Source organism: Lichenostomus cassidix, chromosome 7 (genome assembly GCF_008360975.1).
Source record: "Lichenostomus cassidix isolate B80296 chromosome 7, HeHo_3.0, whole genome shotgun sequence".
In the NCBI taxonomy this organism is placed as follows: Eukaryota; Metazoa; Chordata; class Aves; order Passeriformes; family Meliphagidae; genus Lichenostomus; species Lichenostomus cassidix.
The window spans coordinates 27,027,029-27,046,528 of NC_139488.1; the positions used below are offsets into that span (position 1 = coordinate 27,027,029).

A 19,500-nucleotide genomic window follows, 5' to 3' on the forward strand; every position below is an offset into this window, starting at 1 on the left:
TTGCACATCTGATAGTGGTTTTCCCCTCTTGCACCTTCTGAAATTCAGCCTGGAGTTAGTTCTCAGTGTTCCAGAAGTCTTAAAGTATATATACTGTGTAGTTTATATGAAGGTTTAGGGGATTGAGTTAGCTGTTTGTGATCATTTATTCCTGGATGTTATTCTTATGGAAATTTGTCAAGTTAATATTCCTGTTGGGTGAGGGCCACTTTAATGTTTGTTTTAATGAAAGTGTAATAGAATTTGAATCATGACTTCAGCAAGTATTTTTGAGTAACCTGCCTTTTACTGGACTCAAATGGAACAACAAGGAAATTCAAGTTTGGCTAAGCCTTTTTCATTTCTTAGTAAATATGGTGTTTGGTTCCACAAATCTCGTGGCAGATGAAAATGGCTACTGTGAAAGGAGGAAAAATGAAAGCAAGTCAGGTTTTGTCCTGTGGAGCAGTAGGTAAGGGGAAGAAAACCCTAACAATTAGAGAAGTGCTTTAGCTCTCCCTCTGCAGATTTTCCATGGAGAGGGAAGAATTCATGTGCCTAAGGAAGTACCTTTTTGTGCTTGAAACCACTGTTCTGAGTGTGGTAGCACTAGAAATGTTGCTTTCAGCAGCCCATTAGATTGATATTCTCTTCCGTTCTCTTTCAGGAGGTTTTCCTAAGCATTTTCCTCAGAAACAGGGATGGGTCTTGCCACCGAGATTTAGGTCTTGCCTGCCCCGTGTCTCAGCATGGCTGACAAGGGTGTGGGAACACCCTGTAGACCTGTTTGGGATCACTGGTCCCAGCAAGAGATGATCCTACAGCAGCTCTTCAGCTTCCTAAAAACAGTGTTTTGTGGAGCATCTGTATTTGTCAGTATTTGAAAGTGGTTTGAACAGAGATGGTTTCTTTTTGCTTGTGTTTATGTCCTATGGGATGCATCTTTTCAGGAGCTGCAATCCCTGTAGCTGTTCAGACACAGACAGAGAGCTGCTTTGTGAACATTGCTGGCCTGCAGTGAATCACAGTGATGGTGGAAAACCTCCAACTGGTTTAAAATTGCAAAGAACTGTCGAAGAAGAGTTTACTTTGAATCCCTCATGGGATTTGTTCTGTCTCACCTCAGCCCTGTTTCCCTGGAGAGCTGAAGGCACGAAGTCCCTGCTGACTGCTTCCCTGTGCTCTCTTGTGTCCCATGGGCTCCAGAGGTGTAAGGACAGCTGCCTCATGGTGGCTGATAGTGAACAGACAGCTCTGTTCACCAGTGGGATCAAAAGTACCTAGTAGGCTTGGTAGGGAACTATTTGTCCCTTCAAACAGCTGGGCAGAAAACTAGGCTCAAATTGACTTCAGAGATTACTAGTAAAGCTTTTGGAGAATGTAGAAGAACGAGGAGCTGGACCCAAATGTCCCACTTCCCCACTTCTTTAGCAAGTGTGGTCAGGTTTGGTATGACTTCTCCTTTCAGGTGCTATGGGAAACCCAGTTTCACAGGATAAACACTCTGCATTTCTAATGAGCTTGCTGCTTTTATGTGAGCTAGCGTTAAATAAGCAGCCTCCAAAAGTTAGATAATGTCTTTTAAAAGGCAGTAATGATGTGAATTGTTAACTTGGGATCAGTAGTGTGCCAAGAGTGTGCAAATTTTCCAAGGACTTAAGCTCAAACATGATTATTAAGCAATTGCTTATAAACCCATTGTGAAATTGCTCTGTTAACTCCAGTCTCTTCTGTGTTTCAATAAATTGCTGTTCCTTTATCTCAAACATGGACTAAGAGCTCAGCTGAATTGCCACAGCCTCTTTCTGTGTCATTGGTGTTGCTGCACCTTGTGGTTCACAGCTCAGGTAGTACGGATGTAGCAAACCAGGATTGAATTGTATTACCTGAATCACGTAAGGAAGCATGAATTATTCTGGATTGCAGCCAGAGCTTTTAGCCTTGTGCTTTCCGAAATATCAGTGTAAAATCATTTGTTTTAAAAAAAACAACATTAAGTGTCATAACATTAGGGGTGTGTGCGTGTGTAAGGTGCCCTCATGCCCCCTGGAATACTCCCACAGAACAAGGTGGGAGGAGGGTTTCTGGGATTGGTAGGGTTTTGTGCTGTGAGTAGCCTGTCTGAAGGAAAAAATACTTTGTATCAAGGAGGCTTGTCGCTCTGTAAACCTGTGGTTTGGGGTTTTTTTTCCCCTTTCTTTTGTTTTTTTGTCTGTTTGGGGTTTAACACAAGCATCAGGGTGCCTGCTTCCCAGGCTAAGATGCAGGCATCTCTCATGTCCCAAGTGACTGTGGTGTGGTACCTAGCTTTTGTGAAGCATTCCAGTTTCACTCCTCAGTAAGAGATACGTGTACATGTCTGTGTCTCTGCACACTAATTTATGACTTGCCCCATTCTAAGTGCAGTGCTCTGTTTGAGAGCATCCCCTGCACTGTTGAGAAGCCAGTAGCTCCTGTAGAACAGCTTCTCTCTCTTGACTGCAGCTCCCTTGCTCTCAGCATTGACCTATTTCTACCTTCTCAATTTTGCTTGCCTTTACTCCCTACTTACATTCACAGGAAAAATTTTAGGTTGCATTCCTCTTCATCTAGTCTTGTAAAGTAAATGATGGAGATAAGGGTGTGGGTTTCCTGTTGAGGAGGGATTTCAACATGCGAGAAATCAGATGTGTTTGGCAGAACCTGGAGTTTTGATAGAGGTGTAAGTATTGTATACAAAGCTAAGATGGCACTAAAAACTTGTATTCTTCAATAGAGGGAGATGCTTTAGTTTCCAAAGTGAATTCTGCACTTTTCTGTTGTTCATGAGAGCAGAACTATCTACGCAATTTTGTTAACCTGAGAAGTATAACACTGGGAAATATTAAGGAGTTTCATGGAGGTACTAAAACAAGGACAGCATGCTGAATTTAATAATTAAAAAAAAGAGTGTTACTATACTGCTCCTACTGCAGAAATTTGACTGGCAAAAATTGAGGCAGTGCATAGATGACACCAGACAGACACCTGTTATGAAACATTGTTATGACTTTTAAAAAGTATCAATGTGGTTTACTCTCTTCAGAAAAAATCCTGGCTTTTCCCCTTATAGCATTGCAGTATAACAAAGCTAAATAATGAGTACCTTGGACACAGTTTATGGGCTTGTGTGATCACGTTCTTGATTGGCTGTACCTGTCTGCAGTCTTAAATCTTCCTTTAATATGTGATTAAAATGTGTATATGTATGTATGTATGTATACCTATAAACCTATATGTAGACTAGAAGCAGGAGGGGGGATAAAGGGCTTTTGCTAAAGGGCTGTGTAGTATCATCATGTAGTGACAGAGGATCTCATCTCTTTCTTACGTCTGGGATGACCAGTTACAGTCAGTTCTTTATTCACTGTCCATGGTCTCCAAAACAATGTGCACAAAGATAGAAATTAATCCATTTTCTGGAGAGCAGAGGAGTGAGAAGGTCTAGTTAAAAGTGCCCTTGGCCCTCGAAACATGCAGTTACACCACAGCAGGAAAAGGGACACCACGTAATTCAAAATGAATCCTTTAGTTTTTGATCATGAAGAATGGCATTGTCACACTCCCAGTACACCTTCAAAGGAAATGTGGTGTAGACTTTTTTCCCATATGCTGAATAGAAGCATTCATTTCCCTTCCCTTTCTCCAGCTGATCCATTTAGACTCTTGAGTGTTATTTACTTTCCAGTTTCCTGAATTTATTTTCTTCTAGTTTAGCAGAAGACCTGGCAAAGTGCCATGTTCATACTGATTTATTAAAAAAGAGAAGAAAAAAAGAAAATTAGGGCAATTGAGTATCCAGCTCTGCTGGAATTTATTTGTGGTGTCAGTGAACACTTCTTTGTTATAAGATCACAAGTTCTTTTAAGATAGCACACTTCAGCTATACATTTTTCTCTCTAGCAGCAAAGAATGTTGTTTTCAAAGGGGATGGGAGAAATACTGGGATTGAGGACTGTGGAGAACATGATATACATTGTAAAAGGCCTGTAAAACAAATTAATTAGGCTGACTGTGGGTAGAGTTGTTTTTCTTCAGAATGTCTGCTCATGAGACTTAGTATTTTCTGTGAAGTGCTCATCACTTTTCAAGCTCAGGTCCAAACTTCTGCTATGAAATTTTTCAAAGGTTTGGAATACCTGCTGCTAAACAAGCAGAGCATCCACAAACAGCTGTATTCTTTCTTTTTTCCCCCTCTTACCTGTACTTTTTCTATTCATGAGCCATGGCTGCTTCTGCACTTTGCTCTTTATATTCTGTTGCCGTGTAATACTGTTTGTGTCAGAACTGCTGCCTTGCTTGACCTTTTGTTTGCCTTCATCATCTTGTGCAATGAATAATTGTTATTCCATGCCCTGGGGCTTCCCCAGTCCCATCTGTTTAAAGTCTGTAGCATGCTGTTACCTGCACTGAGTTACTTCCATCATGAAGAAACATGGCCAAATCCTCAAACTGCAGTTCTCTCTGAAGAGAAAAAGCAGAAGCTTTCCTTTTGCTTCACTGAGTTCCCTATATGTGAACCTGGTTCTCTGCAGCTCTTATCACTGGAATGGACTGCCAGTCTCATTGATTCTCCATCTCAATTTGAGATCTTGTTTGGGGAAGGAGAAAGAAATTTCTCTTTCAAGAATTCTTTCAAGGAATTCTGTTGTCAGGAGCAGTCAAGCACTTACGGTGGGATTTATGTCTTGGAGGCTGGCTGATAAAAGCACTGTAGTGAAATGAGTCTTTCAATACTAACATCTGTTCTTGGTTTTGTTTTTCTTTGCCCTCTTGTTTAGAATTTGGAATGGTTTCCCTGATATTTTCTGCAGCATTGGCCTACTTCCCCTCGCGCCCTCCATTCCCTCCCAGCGTGGCTGCAGCGAGCCAGCGGCTCAGCTACAGGAGAAGTTTTTGCAGACTCTTAAGGTAGGACCTCATTGGGTTTCCACTTCAAAGCAGATCAGTGCCTAAGTAAATAAAAACAAGTGTGCTTTAATCTTCTCATTGAGCAAACAAGTTGGTTTGTAGTGCTTTTAAACAAAATAAAATTAAATATTAATGTCAAGACATAAAAGGATGCTAACTGCTAAAGAGCAGACATTAAATTTTAAACCACTATGTATATCTGCAGTCTTCATGCCAGTCCTTCAGCACCAGCAGTGCTTTAGTCATCCTGTTAGCAAGGTTTTTTTATGCAATGCTTCTGTTACATCAGGTTATACAAGATTGTTAAAAGTGAGCTGTGAGAAAACAGTGAACAACACTGGGCAAAACTAACTTATAAGCTGTTTTCTTCTGTGCTTATTATATTGGAATGAATTTGGGGTTTACTTGTCTTTTGAAGGATTGTTCAGCTGCTTTCATTCAGCTGTGGAAGCAACAAATGGGCTATCTGAAACTATTATATGATGTATTAAATCTCATTAATTGTATGTTAAAATATGAAATGGGAAAAGGAAAAATGCCTCCAGTTGTGTTTCTGGACAGGCTCAAAGGTGAGCTAGCTGCCTTTGAATTTTTAGGTTAAAAAAAAAGGTTATAAAGAAAGTGACAGTTTTGCAGCTTCTCTCACTTGGGTTCTTTTTGGTAAAACATGGTCCCACTTCCTCCCACTGTTTGTACAGTGTCTTGTGTAATGGAAATACGATCTCATAGGAGCAGCTAAATCAACTGTAATATTAATGGTGAAATAATTGTGAAAGTGCATGCCCTGTACATGATACTGCATAGAGGAACCTTCTGGGGCAAAGAACTGCTCTCCTGGTACGGAATATGACTGACTTCACTGGGAAGCTTCAGACTCTTGCTGTAATTGTTTGTTGAGTGATGTAGTGATAGGAGCTGAATCTGCATATAAAGGGCTACTTGAAGCTTGATATTTGGGAAGCATTAGACATTTAGTTACTACAGTCCTATTGTGGGCTGTACTTTCAATAAGTCTGTTCAGAGGCAGTGAAAACAACTCATCCCTTGTTGTCACTGGGCGCTTTTTTCTTTTGTTTTTGAAGGGTGTTGTTTGTTTGTTTGTTTTTTGTTTGGGGGTGTAAATAGTTGGCAAGATGTTTAATCCTGTGTGTTCATCCTGGAGCAGGCTGGCACTCAGGAGGTGTGAGTACAGCTGGGTGGTTAGTCTGCAAAGTGACCTACTCAGGGTATTAAAAAATAGCAATTCCCTTAAGGACACTTAGCACACACAATAATGCTGCTCTGCACCCAAGCTGATGTGCAGTTAGACCCTGCCTGAGGGCTATGTTGTAAAAATGTTGCTGTTGAACAGAAATCCAAACAGCAACTGGCTCCGCAGGTGAAATATAAAATTTCTGTTGACAGTTCTCCATTTGGGAGTTTTATAACCATTAGATTCCATGTTCAAAGTGTTGTAAATAGTGACCTGAGATACTGGTATGGTCAGGATGTAAATAGCAAAGCTGGCTTACTGTTCCCAATAACTAGTGAAACTTAAGAAAACAAACTGGACTCTTAAATAATGAGTATAGTTAACAGTGTCTCCAAGAACCAAGAGGCGTTTTTTAAAATGTGGACAGGTAGATAGTTATATCTTCCTTCCCTTGGTCTTTATGCATTCTTCCATGCTACCCTTTATCAAAGGCACTTCTTCATTCCTCTGTACATGAAACAATCAACAGTTCATCATTAAACCCCCTTATCTTGGGGAGCATTTCAGTAACAACCTGTCATGGTAGGGAGTTTTATAAAAGAAAATTGTATCTGCCATGCTTCAAGAGAAATCCATCATCTGGCTAATTAGGCTTCTAAGCTCTGTTGCCTGCCTAATCTAGGCTTCATCTTGGATCACAGAGCCTTTCTTTTGACTTAGTGGTGTAGACTGAAGGTAACCAGCAGATGAGTACCAGGAAATCATGATTTCCCTTTATTGTAGACTTACCCTCTGGTATAAGAACTGTGTATAAGGCATTTAGGATGCGTGTGAGCTGGTGGGCTGACCTGGCTATGCCCCAAATACACTCATGAGAATTGAGATGTTCATCATTTCTCTCTCTTCTCCCCCAGGCTGCAGTTACTACTTTATTACTTCAAAATAAAGCAGCATAGCAAAACTTTAGCATTGAAGTCACTGACCTTTTTTCCTTGGACACCAGAGGGATCTATCACATTCTTGCAACTCCCACACTCCTTCAGGTCCTTGGGCAGTCATCCTCATGAGTTGCTTCTGCAGAGTTATTATACCATCAACAGAGTTCAACTATCCCCTGTAGACCCTTTTTGGGGGACTTTCTTGGGAACTTGGTTATTCCTTCTGATTTGGAGGGTTCCATCCTTCTGACAGATTGTAACAATTAGTTGATCTCTGATTATCTCCTCATTCTAACTCTCTCAGCCTGCAGTGGGAGACGACAGATTGGTCATGGTTTGGGAGCTAAGCCCAAATCTTTTAACAGTCTATCACACACTGTGACAAGTGTAGTTTGAATTTCCATTAGAAAAAGTGTAGTGCCCTATCTCATTTTCTTCAGTGAAGCAAATATGACTTGTTTTTGCTTTCCCCAATTGAGAATATTCCACAAACTTCAGCAGAAAAAATCCTAATACAAGTAAACAGTTGATAAGTCTTAAAACCTGCATTAAAAAGACTTGTGGTTTTTGCTTTCAAGTAAGATACATTTAGCCAGTCACATGGCTTGTATATTTTAAAGGGACTGTGTAAGCAATTTTGAAATTTTGTGTCAGGGTTTTTAATGCATCATTGTTGCTTTAATGACACTTTCATTAACATCACCATCCAGTAATGGAAGCTGCTCAGAATATGCCTAATGTTAATAGGCACTGTCAAAGTTACACTGAAAATGATGACTGGCTTTGATGGGGCTCCCCTCTGAACCAGCCTGTCTTACACATTGTAGTGGCATTAGGTTTCTGAAAAAACCAGAAGAAAAAATCGATTCATATTCCAGCAGAATGGTTTAACAGAGAGGCTAATGCTGATATCCTGTCATTGCTGATAGGATGGAAAACAGTATGGGTTCAACAGCTGATGGTGTGACAGACAGCACATTTTTCTACTTTCAGTGGAGGAATTGCAAAATCGCAAAAGCTGTGCACAAGTGCCTGGAGCCATGAAAAGTGGAGCTGCTACTGAAGATGTGTGTTTCAAATGGCTTTAGCCAGCACAAGCTATTGTTGGGCAAGGGGGCAGAAGGACACCTGGTGATTAGTGTCTCTGTCACTGCCAGGCTCCCTTTCTCCTGGTCACCTTCCTTGTGGAGACTAGGCAGGGGAGCAGCCTCTGTCCCTGGAGATTGTCATGATGCAGAGCTGTTACTCCAGTAGTGGTGCTAAGAGTTGGATGTGGCACAGAGCAGCTGTCCCACATCACAGTCTGTCTTGTTGTTTGAGTTACAGAAAACAAATACACCACAGGAAATTCTGGTCAAGTAAGTGACAAAGTTCTCACTCCCTCAGAAGCAGCTATAATGAAGATGAGGTCCAGGTAGCCAAAGATTTTGAACATTCACCAAGTGTTATTTCGGAACACTGCATTCAAACTTGTTCCCTCTCAACAATCTACAACATGACTCTATAACATCCATGCAAAATTCCTTTTTATTTTATTCTACAGACGTTGAATTGGCTTTCACAATGATAGTATTAAATAGCATCAGATGCCAAGATGATACAAGATAGACTAGGATAAGAGTGTGGCATTCTTAAGAAAGAAAAAAAAGTTGTCAGGAAGAGAGTAGCATTCAGAGAAATATAACCAGTGTGTAGAAAAACTGAAAGTTTGAGAGTTGTTTTTCTTTGCATTAAAAAATAAATCTGACACAAATGATATTGAAAGCGGAGGATATGTTCATGTGATGGAAATGTGTTATTCAAGAAGAGGATGTGTGAAAAAGAACAGTGCAAAAAGCACTGGCTGGTGTTTTGTGCGCTTAGCATCTAAGGGAGTAAAACAGCGCAAGCTGCAAACCTCTGAATGTTTTGGAGAGTAATTGAATCTCTCTCTCCCTCTTGGCTTTCCTAACTGTGTGCTATCAAATTGCCACTGCTTGCCAAGGAACTGGTACTGATCAGGATCAATTTTATGTAAATTGTTCGGGACTGGAGGGAGCCACGTTTGGGGTTACACAGATATCCCGTGGGATGACTGACCTTAGAACACCGTAAAATCTCTTCACTTTAAAATACCATTGTTTCAGATTCCAAAATATAATTTGAAACATTTTTGAGGAAAATTTGGATGTCTCTCAGCAAGGATTTCACATTTGTTTTCAGTTACGGTGAGTGGGGGAGGTTGTTGGTTAAATTCCTGTTTAGCTGAGGGTACAACTTTGACTGTTACACGTTCACTGAATACTAAAGGTTGAACAATTTTGATGGGGGGAAAAAGCAAACATGTTGACTGTTTAGAGTAGAGTATTATATTGGTCTCTGGTTTTTGCCAGTTCAAATTGTCAAAATTTTCCACTCGTGGACCTGTACCTGTCTCATTTCCAGAGCTTTCCTTGCCTTTCACCAAAATTAAGAGAAATAAAACAGGTTTGGGGTTTTTTTATTTTTTTAAGTACAGTTCAAGAGGCATGATTTTATTTTTAAAATAAGCATTTTATCTTTTAAATTAGTCATTATCATTCCTAACACAAACTTATGCTAAATAGGTTACCCATGCCAATGCATGGAAGAATTGCTTGCAGAAATGAGACACATATGAGCCCAGCCTGTTACAGAAATATTTGAACTATGTGGAGAGATGGGCTTTTCTATTATCACAGTGCTAAGGCAGTAATATATCAGCCACTAGAAATACAGTGGCATGGCTGGGTACCTTTCTTGTTTTGCCTGGCTCACTCCTCCTTCTGACCTTTGCTGTTTTTCTTGATGGGCAGAATATAGATTCTAGGATGTGATTTACTCTCCTGGCTTATCTTGGTGCAATTTTTAATATAAGCTGAGGCTAATGGCAGTGTTTTATCTTCACAGCAATTTCCGATTCTTGATGATTGCTTTAGCCTATGCGATACCACTGGGTGTTTTCTCTGGCTGGTCTGGTGTTCTGGATTTGATATTAACACCCATTCATGTGAGCCAAGTAAGTATCTCCTGACTGATAATCAGCAGCTGTTATGTAAGTGGCATGTTTTTATTTGGCACTGGCATGCAGTTTTATCAGGTTTTTATGTTTAACATGTTATTAATACATATGGACACCTTTGCTCCTTGAAATTTTAAAGAAAATTAACTGTAGCTTTGGCATCCCAGACTGTCACAATTCCCCCTGCTGACTCTCCATCAGTGGTGAGTGTTTTCAGAACTGCACACACCTTTTGACAAGAAGGAAGAAATAGGTAAACAAATGGGAGTATTGTTGGCTGCTGCATCTCTAGTGAAAGAAAATAATGTGTGCCTGGTGGAAAAGATGAAGTGGGGAGAAGATGATTTCTCTGCTTTTGATAGAGTATTATAAAAAAAAACAGAGGACATTACTCAGATTCAATAAAGAGAGGTCACATTTAGGGCATAGACTACTTAGTCATACTTTCTTGTAGTGAATTTATTTCCTTTCCTAGAAAAAGCCTTGCACTTGAGATTATTGTAGAGAGATGTTTTTAGCAGTTTGCAGCTCCTGCACAACATTTGTTTTGAAAGTAACATCATCTTATTTTCTCAGCTTTAACACATTTCACTGTGTTTCATTTTGTTTTTTTTTCCTGTCAGGTGGATGCAGGCTGGATTGGATTTTGGTCTATAGTTGGAGGTTGTGTTGTTGGCATAGCAATGGCAAGGTAGGAATAGTTACAGGTTCTTCTCCATTTCTTCAACTGTGATTATGATTTAGTTTATACTCTTGATAACAGAACTTTTTTTCTCTCATCTTCTAGAAACTTGAAGTGGAAAATTCATTCTGGGGTTATAACATGTTTCTAGTAAAGCAATAATTTGTACTACGTTAGTGGTTGCTGGGGATTGAGAACTCCCCATGCATATACCTGAATTTGGAAGTCAGACTGTTATTCCTGACAATGGCTTCCTGTATGCTGCTTTTAAAGACAGCTCTGGTGAATTCAGCTGTCTGGTATGAGAACCTCACTGTAGCACATTTGGAAAGCATTGAAGAAATTATTGTCTGTGTCCTTCCATCAACACTTGTGGGCATATTGATTCCCAAAGGGATATAGGGAATATAGCACAGGCAGCCTACCTACAATACATTATGTTCCTCCACAGAGAAATTAGTCTGGGCCCATTTTGGGCAGATTGCTGGATTCCAGCATAGCCTAGCTATTTTCTGCTGTATCCTATGGGCTACAGTATGGGGGTACCTATGCTTTTTATAAATCCAGACACAGCTCTTTCTGGCCATCGTGAATGCTGATGATATGGGGAGTGGAACTGCAAGAAGTGGATTGCCCTTCCAAAAAACTGCTGTTTTTTCTTCATTGAGGTCCTCTTTAGGAAAAGGGATGGGGGGGGGAAGGAGAAGTCTTTCAGGAGGTACCTGAGCAGTGAGTTTATAAAACTGATTAAAATTAATCACATGTTCCCCTTGCTTTGGGATATCTGAGTATTGTCCTGGTTTCTCTAGGTCCACTCTTTAGACTCCAGTTCTGCAATGAGTTTAGCACAAGTGCAGATACCTCTTATTGTTGCATCATTGTGGGATTGTGGCTAGAGATCTTTCTGGGACAGAAGCTGCAACTCTCTTTTTTCACTTGCTTGCGCTTCATCAGAGTACACAATGCATAAAGAAATGTTAGGTTTCACATCCTGACATTTTGCAGGCTGCCTAGCAACTGCCACAGGGAGAGGAAAAAACTCCTGACCTAGGGAAAAGAAACAAGCGCTTCTCTCCCATCCACTGCAGATGCAGGCCAAAGGACTTCATCTAGCCAAACAAAGTTCATGCCCTGATTTCCGCTAAAAAGAGTCGCTTTTTATTAGCTAAGCTCAGATACAATGTTTTCTCTGTAAGATAACAGATGTTTAAAAGCTGCTGTAAATGACACAGATGCTATAGGTTGCATGCTGAAGCAGGTAGAGTGCCAGTTTAATCTTATCCATCATGAGTTGATCTCTAGTTATTTGCAACATTTCAACAGCAGAGGGGCACCCTTAGCAGCTCACTTAGCTTTGTTAGGAGAGAATCTGCAGGAGAGAATCTGCAGACTCTATGGCAGCATGCAAATCTCAGTCTTTATTGTAGATTAATTTATTTAATATATTGCCTGGGTTAAGTTTCAGGAAATGCTGGCAGTCCCTTTAACTGCTTCAAGATTGATTTCAAACCTTGTGGAATACCTGTATTTTGCAGCATTTAGTAAATTAAAAAAATACCAACAGTCTGTCTCCAAATATGTCTTTCTAACTTGGGCGATACACAGTTCAAATGGGAGGGTTTGCATACAGAAAGGGAGGGAGGAGGTGATTTGTCACTTCTGATGGATGACTCTCCCTCCTAGGCCTATTCAGCAGTTATCTGTGTAGGGTTGAATCAATGACGAGTCTGACTGTAATCTGCTGAAAGTTGTAATTAGGAAAATTAAGTAATGATTCTTGTCAAAGCTGACAAGTTGATATATTTCAGTGTCAGAACTGTGATTTGCCAAGCAAGCAGCTCTCTCCCTTAACCACCTCTCAAGAAGCTGTTAGTTTTGGGGTGGCTTTTTTTCCTTTTTTTTTCCTGCTAATTTGTCAAAGCAAAATTGGTGCAGCTTAGAAATTTTCTCCTTCCATTTTTGTCAATGCAGATTCTATAATTTAGAATTTTTAACAACCTGAGCCTTGCCCTGAAGCTTTAGGTCCCATACATCACAGTAGGTGTTAAATCATTTGTATTTAAAGTAATGCCCAGTTTGGAAACCTGTTTTTCTATCTCATTTTCAAAATGGTGCAAGTTCTCCTCAGCATTATGCATAAATCCTTCTACTCTCCACCCACTGCTGTCCTGATAGCCATGAACTCACATTTTTAGCTAATGTGTTTGATACATTTTTGATGCATTTTTATAATTGAAAAACCTGGCCTATTTTGGGCAGCTGGTAGGTGCTGTACCCTTTTCTGGCAGCTTTCAATTGCTCCTAGTTTGAAGAAAAGCAGTGTCAAAGAGCAGCATTCATATCATTGCATGGAAATATAAATCTGTTCCCTTTTCTCAGTTTTTTTTTTTGTTTTGTTTTTTTTCCCCACATTTGCCAAGGATCATACACATTCCTGAGGTTTTGTCCTCTGCAGCTCAGTTTCAGTTCCTGCTTCAAACCTGCAGTGTAGTCAGCATGCTGAAACTTTATGGCATGGTGATAATTTCCTTAGCAACAGACAGCATTGTCAGCAGTGCAGGTTTGTGATTTTAACAGTAGGATACAGCCTAGGGCTGGCTCTGCTGGGATGCTGGAGACTGTTACCAGCAGTAGGCTCAGAGGTCTGTGTCTGGCAAAGTGTACACCTTCTCTCCTGTTGTGCCTGCTATTTTAGCAGCTGCAGACAATCCCTTACATGTTAGAAGATGAAGAAGGGCTTAAACAGAACAAAGGTTTGAAATCAAATACAGGGTCTGAGGATAAAAGCAATTGCTCATATTTTTTGATTGAAACAAGTATTCTGAAGAGTTGTCTAGATTTACAGTCTTTATTCTCCTGTACCCAGACAAGAAATAGAAGTCCTTCAATTACAGAGTTCAGGTCTGGTTGCTATGTTATTTTTTTCCATTATTTCTATTGCTGGCTGAATCCAGTAGCTGCATAAACCTTTACCTTTGGGGTGTATTTGACCCTTTTGGAGTTCTGTGATATCTGAGAGCTCTTTGGAGCACACTGCTACCCAGACTGGGATCTTTGTGTCAAAAAGAGTTGCAGCTGCTTGGTAAAGGTAGATATTTTCTCCACTTAGCTATGACAAATGGCTTAGATGCATATCATCCTCCCATCCCAACAGATCCCGAGTGGTGGGATAGAGATAGAGGATCCCCTAGAGATCATCCCCAGACCTGTTGTCTGTGAATGTCCCTCCCAGAAGGCTGGTGTTTCTCACATTGTTTCATTAGACAGGATCTACATCGCTGCCCTTGCCCGTAAGGACAGAGAATAGTGATGATGTCTGCCAGCACACAAAGCAGAAAGTCTCTGTGGAATAAGCTGAATGTTTACAATTTGAGATGCCTTCTGCAAAGCTTTAAAATTGCTGATTTTGACCCTAGTGATCCCAAAGAATAATTAAAGAAACTGGCAAACCAGTGAGGTGATCCTGACTCCTCGATTGGATTGTCAGAAAAAACCCCACCAGCAGCAGCTGACCTCTGGCTATTGGAGATGAATGCATAAGCCACTTGAACACTGCAGTCATAAACTTCTTAGATTATATGCAGCAGTGATCTCCCCCTACTGCTTATTGAATTACTCACTGCTAAATTCAATGTTAATTAAAGCATAGGAATTAAAGCATAGGGAGAATCAAAATAAGAGGAAAGAGGTTGGTTTGGGGGAGCAGAGAGGGTGTTTGACTGCACTTCTCCTGTAGAGTGACCTTTACCAGGGCAGAGAAGGCAGTTAGCTGATGGACAAATTTCATCATGGACCAAACTAGGTGGATTCTGCTACCATTAGCCTAATCGAGGTAGGAGGCTGTGGGGGCAGAAGATATGCTTTAGAAATACATACCTAACCTGTCCATCCCAAAATCACATCTCCTAAGCAGGAGATTATAGAAAATTACTCATGAATAAATGACATTGCCTTTTCTAATATATCTTTTTCAGTAGTTAGGTTGACATCCCTTTTGAAAAGAGCAGTTGCACTGATAATTATGCCACATGAGCACTGCTGAAATGCATTCTGTCTCCTTGAAAGAATAAAGGGAAAAAAGATGAAAAAAGCAATTGTACCATCAGGTGGTATTAAGATCATAATTCCCTCTATATAATGGCCAGACTGCCCAAGGAATTGTGGGGCTGTCCTCCCCCAGACTGTCAGTAGGGTCTGTGTAGAAGAGGAGTAGCACCAAGCTTGTGGTTTCTGGAACTTTTCAACCCAAACCAGCCACTTGCAGAGTGACCCCCTGTGTAAAGAGTTCCTTCCCTGCCTAAGCCACCATGAGCTTCATCTCCAATGCATCCATGGGTTCAGAAGCTGTTCCTTGTCATCTTCCACGGATTCTTTGGAATATTTTGGAGCTTCTCCATTTCCCACAGGAATGAATCTTGACACTTAGCTGTGTCTTGAATGAAATGCGGCAGCCTCCTCATATGCTAATAGAGCTCTGTGTCTGCCAAGGGAGACTGGCAAACACTGACAAAACAGCGATGGAAGTAGTGGTGTGATATTGTGTCCAACAAATGCAGATGAAAAAAAACTTTCCTCCAAGTGTTTTCATTTGATGCCTTGAGAATTGCTTGAGAATTGTTCTGGTTTGGTTGTTATTTCGTGACAGCTGAAAAATCCATGGTTCTTCAGCTTGACAGCTAGAAATATCACCATTCTATAAAGATACCTTTTTTCTATTTCTGAAAATGAGAAATGACTTTTAAATTATTTTTATAGTCTCCAAGATGTTTAATGAGAATATACTGAATTCATTGTCAAGCATCACATTTAAATAATCTGAAAATCGGCATTTGTACTGCTCTGATATGTGCTTTTATTTTAGATTTGCAGATTTTATCAGGGGCATGCTGAAGTTCATACTGCTGCTGCTTTTGTCTGGAGCAACATTAGCATCAACCTGGTTCACTCTCACCTGTCTAACTACTGTCACTCATCTGCCTTTAACCACAGGTATCGACAATGATTTTTATTCCTATTCTTTATAATAGATACTGCCAGCAAATATTTGCAGTCTTCACTCAACTATCTCATAACCTGGTTTGGTATCTTTAGTAATTCAGTAGTTTTACTAAGACATAAAAAATACATTTAGAAAGTCTGTTGAATCTGAAATATCTTCACTGGCTTTGAATAACTTCATAAAAAAATTAAAAACTTAAAAAAACCATAATAGGAACCCTGAATACACATTTAAATTTGATTTGGGGACTAAGTGTTTTTTCTGTTTTGAGTCCTTTGGAATTACCAAGGTGAGGAAATAAATCAAGAAAACTCAGATGAATGAGAGTAGTGTTGCATATAAGGAACAGTGACATGTCTGGGAATTTAGGGGTTTGAAACTTGTATTAGTTACTGCAAACACATGGTGCATTTCAAACCAAGGTGACCCATAGTGTTTTCAGCCATCTAAATCTGTCCCTGCACAGTGCTGTCCTTTTTTTTTGCACCTGCATGCAGGTTCAGGGAACTCTTCCAGCCCAAAATTAACTCAGCCTGCACCTCAAAAAGACAGGAAAAAAGCTTTTGGCAGGAGTGGGGGAAAAGCTCAGAGGTCTAGTCAGGCTGCTAGTGCTTAGTTGAAAGCTAGCACTGCTTAGTTCTTAAAAATCTGTCCTTCACCTTGTTATCTGCACCAAAGAAGTGATCCACCTGTGATTCCAAGACATTCAACAGAGTAATGAGTTACAGTAAAATCTTAGCCATCAAGATTCAAAAATATATTTGGTAAAGAATTCTGTACATCCATTTTAAATAAAGTGCCATCTTTGTTATAGGCAATTCATGCATTCTGGGTGAAATGAAAACTTTGGTGTGGAGAGCAGTATGTAGAGTACTGTTTTACTCATTAACTTTGAGTTTCAGTGAGTGTCCTTGGTGCACTGCAAATGTCACAACTATAAACTAAAGTGGGTACAGCAAATTGAAATACATGATCAATTCAGGAGCAACACCATCTGGATGGATAGGTCAAATTTGTCCTTTGTCTTGAAATTTCAATGCTTTCAAAAATTCTCCTTAAATAAAACATAATTTAATCAATAAACAAATCAAATTTCATGATGGCTGTTGTCATACTAAATGATCACACTTTTCCATCAAATCTAAAATAAATGCAATAAAAGCTTTTTTCTCGTGCTTGTCTGCTTCATCACTACAAGCCTGCAGTAATGTAAATTTTTACAGTAACTCTATCCTCTGAATTGATGCAACAAGCCAAACACATAAATGACCCTTCAAGTCTATGCATAAGAATGAAGCAGGAGACATTTCAAGAGGGGAAAGTCATTACGTACATACTTGCTAGCCTTCCAAAACAAAACTGATGGAGCTCTCTCTGATTTTATTTTATTGTTCTTTTTGTAAAAAAATCAGCGTGCAACATAGGTTCTATAAGAGTTCTTATTCATTTATAGCATGTAAGTGCATTGTGCTGGTTTTTTTGGAAAGGAGATCCACTGTCAGGACATAAAAGTCCATAGGGTATTTGAGGTTTGATGTATAGTATCCTAAAGTAGCATCCATTGATTCAAATACAGGCATTGGGTTGTACTTTCCATGCAATTATCATTCCTCTTAAAATGGATGATTCCTTAGATTAAGTTGTAATTATATATCAGAGTTTTCTGTCAGTGCTGTTCTTATATATGTCACTGTAAATATTGAACACTTTTCTTTAAAACACAAGCTTGTTTTGAATAGAGGTGCTAGGAATGTGGTGCATTCCTCAAAAAAACCCAAACAAATGGCAATCTAAAGCATCATAGCCTAATGTGCAGCCAGAAAATAAGATCTCTTTTTTCTTCTGTTTAAATTTCATAGATACGCAGTGGGGGAAGGTTCATATCAGGCTTTTCTCACTGAAGTTCATATAAAATAGATGTAATGTGCCTATTCGATTTAGTTCCTTGTACACAGAAAAGCAGTGGTATATCTTTATGAAATATGCTGTTATGGATGAAAACACACAAGCCATTTAAGCTAATTTATAGGGCTTCATGCTAGATTATTCCTCAATGTAATGATGCAATATGATGATGACCTCTGCATTCACAGTAATTGGGAGAAACGGTACATTTGAATTGATTTGGATGAACTTACTTTTTTTCTTCTCCTTTTAATTAAAAGTTTGAGATGTAGAGTGTATCAGAGTACAAATATAGGAGGTCAAATGCAGGCCATGGGCTGGCAGCTTTTGGAAGTGATTAGAGGTAGCTGGTAAAGGTGGAAGTCACTCTGCATATCAGTGGACCAGTGTTGACAGTGGACTGCCAGGTAGTTATTCTCTGTGTGCATTTTGTAGAGCTGGAAGATGTGCAAAACAAAAGCAGACATCATTGTGGGTGTTTTCTCTCATTCTTATTTTTTAATTTTTTTAATTTTATTCCTTTTTTTCCTCCTAGTTTTCTCTCTTTTTTTTTTCCTTTTTTCCTGTTTTTTTCTTTTTATTTTTTCCCAGAAGAGGTCCATAAAATACTTTCTACTCAAGTGCCACTTTGCAGGCAGCAAAGCAGGGATTATTGTGTTACTGGAGGCAACAGGTTTTGATGTTGCCAGAAGGTTCATAAGCTCTTCCACTTCCTCCTGTCCTGTGGCAAAGAGCACAAGTGTTGGGCTTGGCAGTGCTACAGAGCACTGATGGATCTCAGTCCACACTTCCAGCCTTATTCAGATGCTGTGGCAGAGCAGGCAGGGTTCAAAACTGACATGGAAACTTGTGGGGGTGTACATTTGATCTTCCCAAGAGGTTTTCCCTTCCAACTACATAGCTCCCATTTTGGGAGGGACTTCCCCCTCCTCTCTTGGCCTCTCTCCAATGTTGTTCTCTTGGACAAGTCAGCCTTTGCCCTGCAAAGCCACAAGCATTGCCATCTTCAGCAATACCTGGAAACTGCTAAAATACCCACATGATCTGAAGGATTGCTGGTACAGTTAAAAGGGAGCTCTTCCACAGGACAGGACAGTCATTCTGGGGAGGAGACAAGGCTCCTTATGGGAGCCTTTGTAGTGGCCCAGGTGTTAAGGCAAGCTTCACCACAGAGATGAAGGCTGGTTAGATGGCATCATCATCTGCTACATCTCACCTGACAGCTGCTTGATCCATGAATAAAGTTTGCATCTACAGGCAGACCTTGATAGTGGTATCCCCAGGTCCAAAAATAGTCTTTTTCTTTAGCATGTGGATATTGGGTGACATATATGCTCATCTCCCTCTTCTGGAAACCTTCTGCCTGTCTCCCAGCAGGGCTCCAGAGCAAGCAGTAGGTGGTTACATCTTTATAGAAACATGAAAAAGATGAGAGAGTTTGGCCAATTATTCACCCTAAAAGAAAGGAGGGGAAAAAAATCTCTGGATACTTGTTTTTAAAATACAAACAAACCAAACCTCATATTTTAACAAGTGTTCTTTGTAGCAGTTCTAGTAATGTCTGGTTTCAGCATTGGGGGAGGGATAGTATTTGGAAAAATGGTCACAGCAAAATGTATTTTCCTGACCTTGTTTGTATATTATTCTCCTAATTCCTTTTAAATAGGCACAACATCATTTAAAGATATTTCCTACAAAATGTAATTACTTAGAATGGAGACCTTTAATGCAGATATTAAAAATCAATGACTGCATTTGTGGTTTCTTTTAAATTATACTGTTTAGCATTGTTTGTATTGAGTAATGCCTGCATTGCTTTGTATTTGCATAATATGCTCCATTTTTCCTCCTCCCATG

General features: G+C 39.8%; 1 protein-coding gene across 1 annotated transcript in view; it reads left to right on the plus strand.

Moving 5' to 3' along the window:
* Nucleotides 1-19,500, plus strand: part of SLC49A4 (solute carrier family 49 member 4) — a 70,092-nt gene that overhangs the window by 33,241 nt on the left and 17,351 nt on the right. The window contains exons 4-7 of the mRNA XM_085066952.1: nucleotides 4,779-4,908; nucleotides 9,946-10,054; nucleotides 10,681-10,748; nucleotides 15,601-15,728. Coding sequence (XP_084923078.1) covers nucleotides 4,779-4,908; nucleotides 9,946-10,054; nucleotides 10,681-10,748; nucleotides 15,601-15,728 — 435 coding nt within the window. The remainder of the gene's footprint in view (nucleotides 1-4,778; nucleotides 4,909-9,945; nucleotides 10,055-10,680; nucleotides 10,749-15,600; nucleotides 15,729-19,500) is intronic.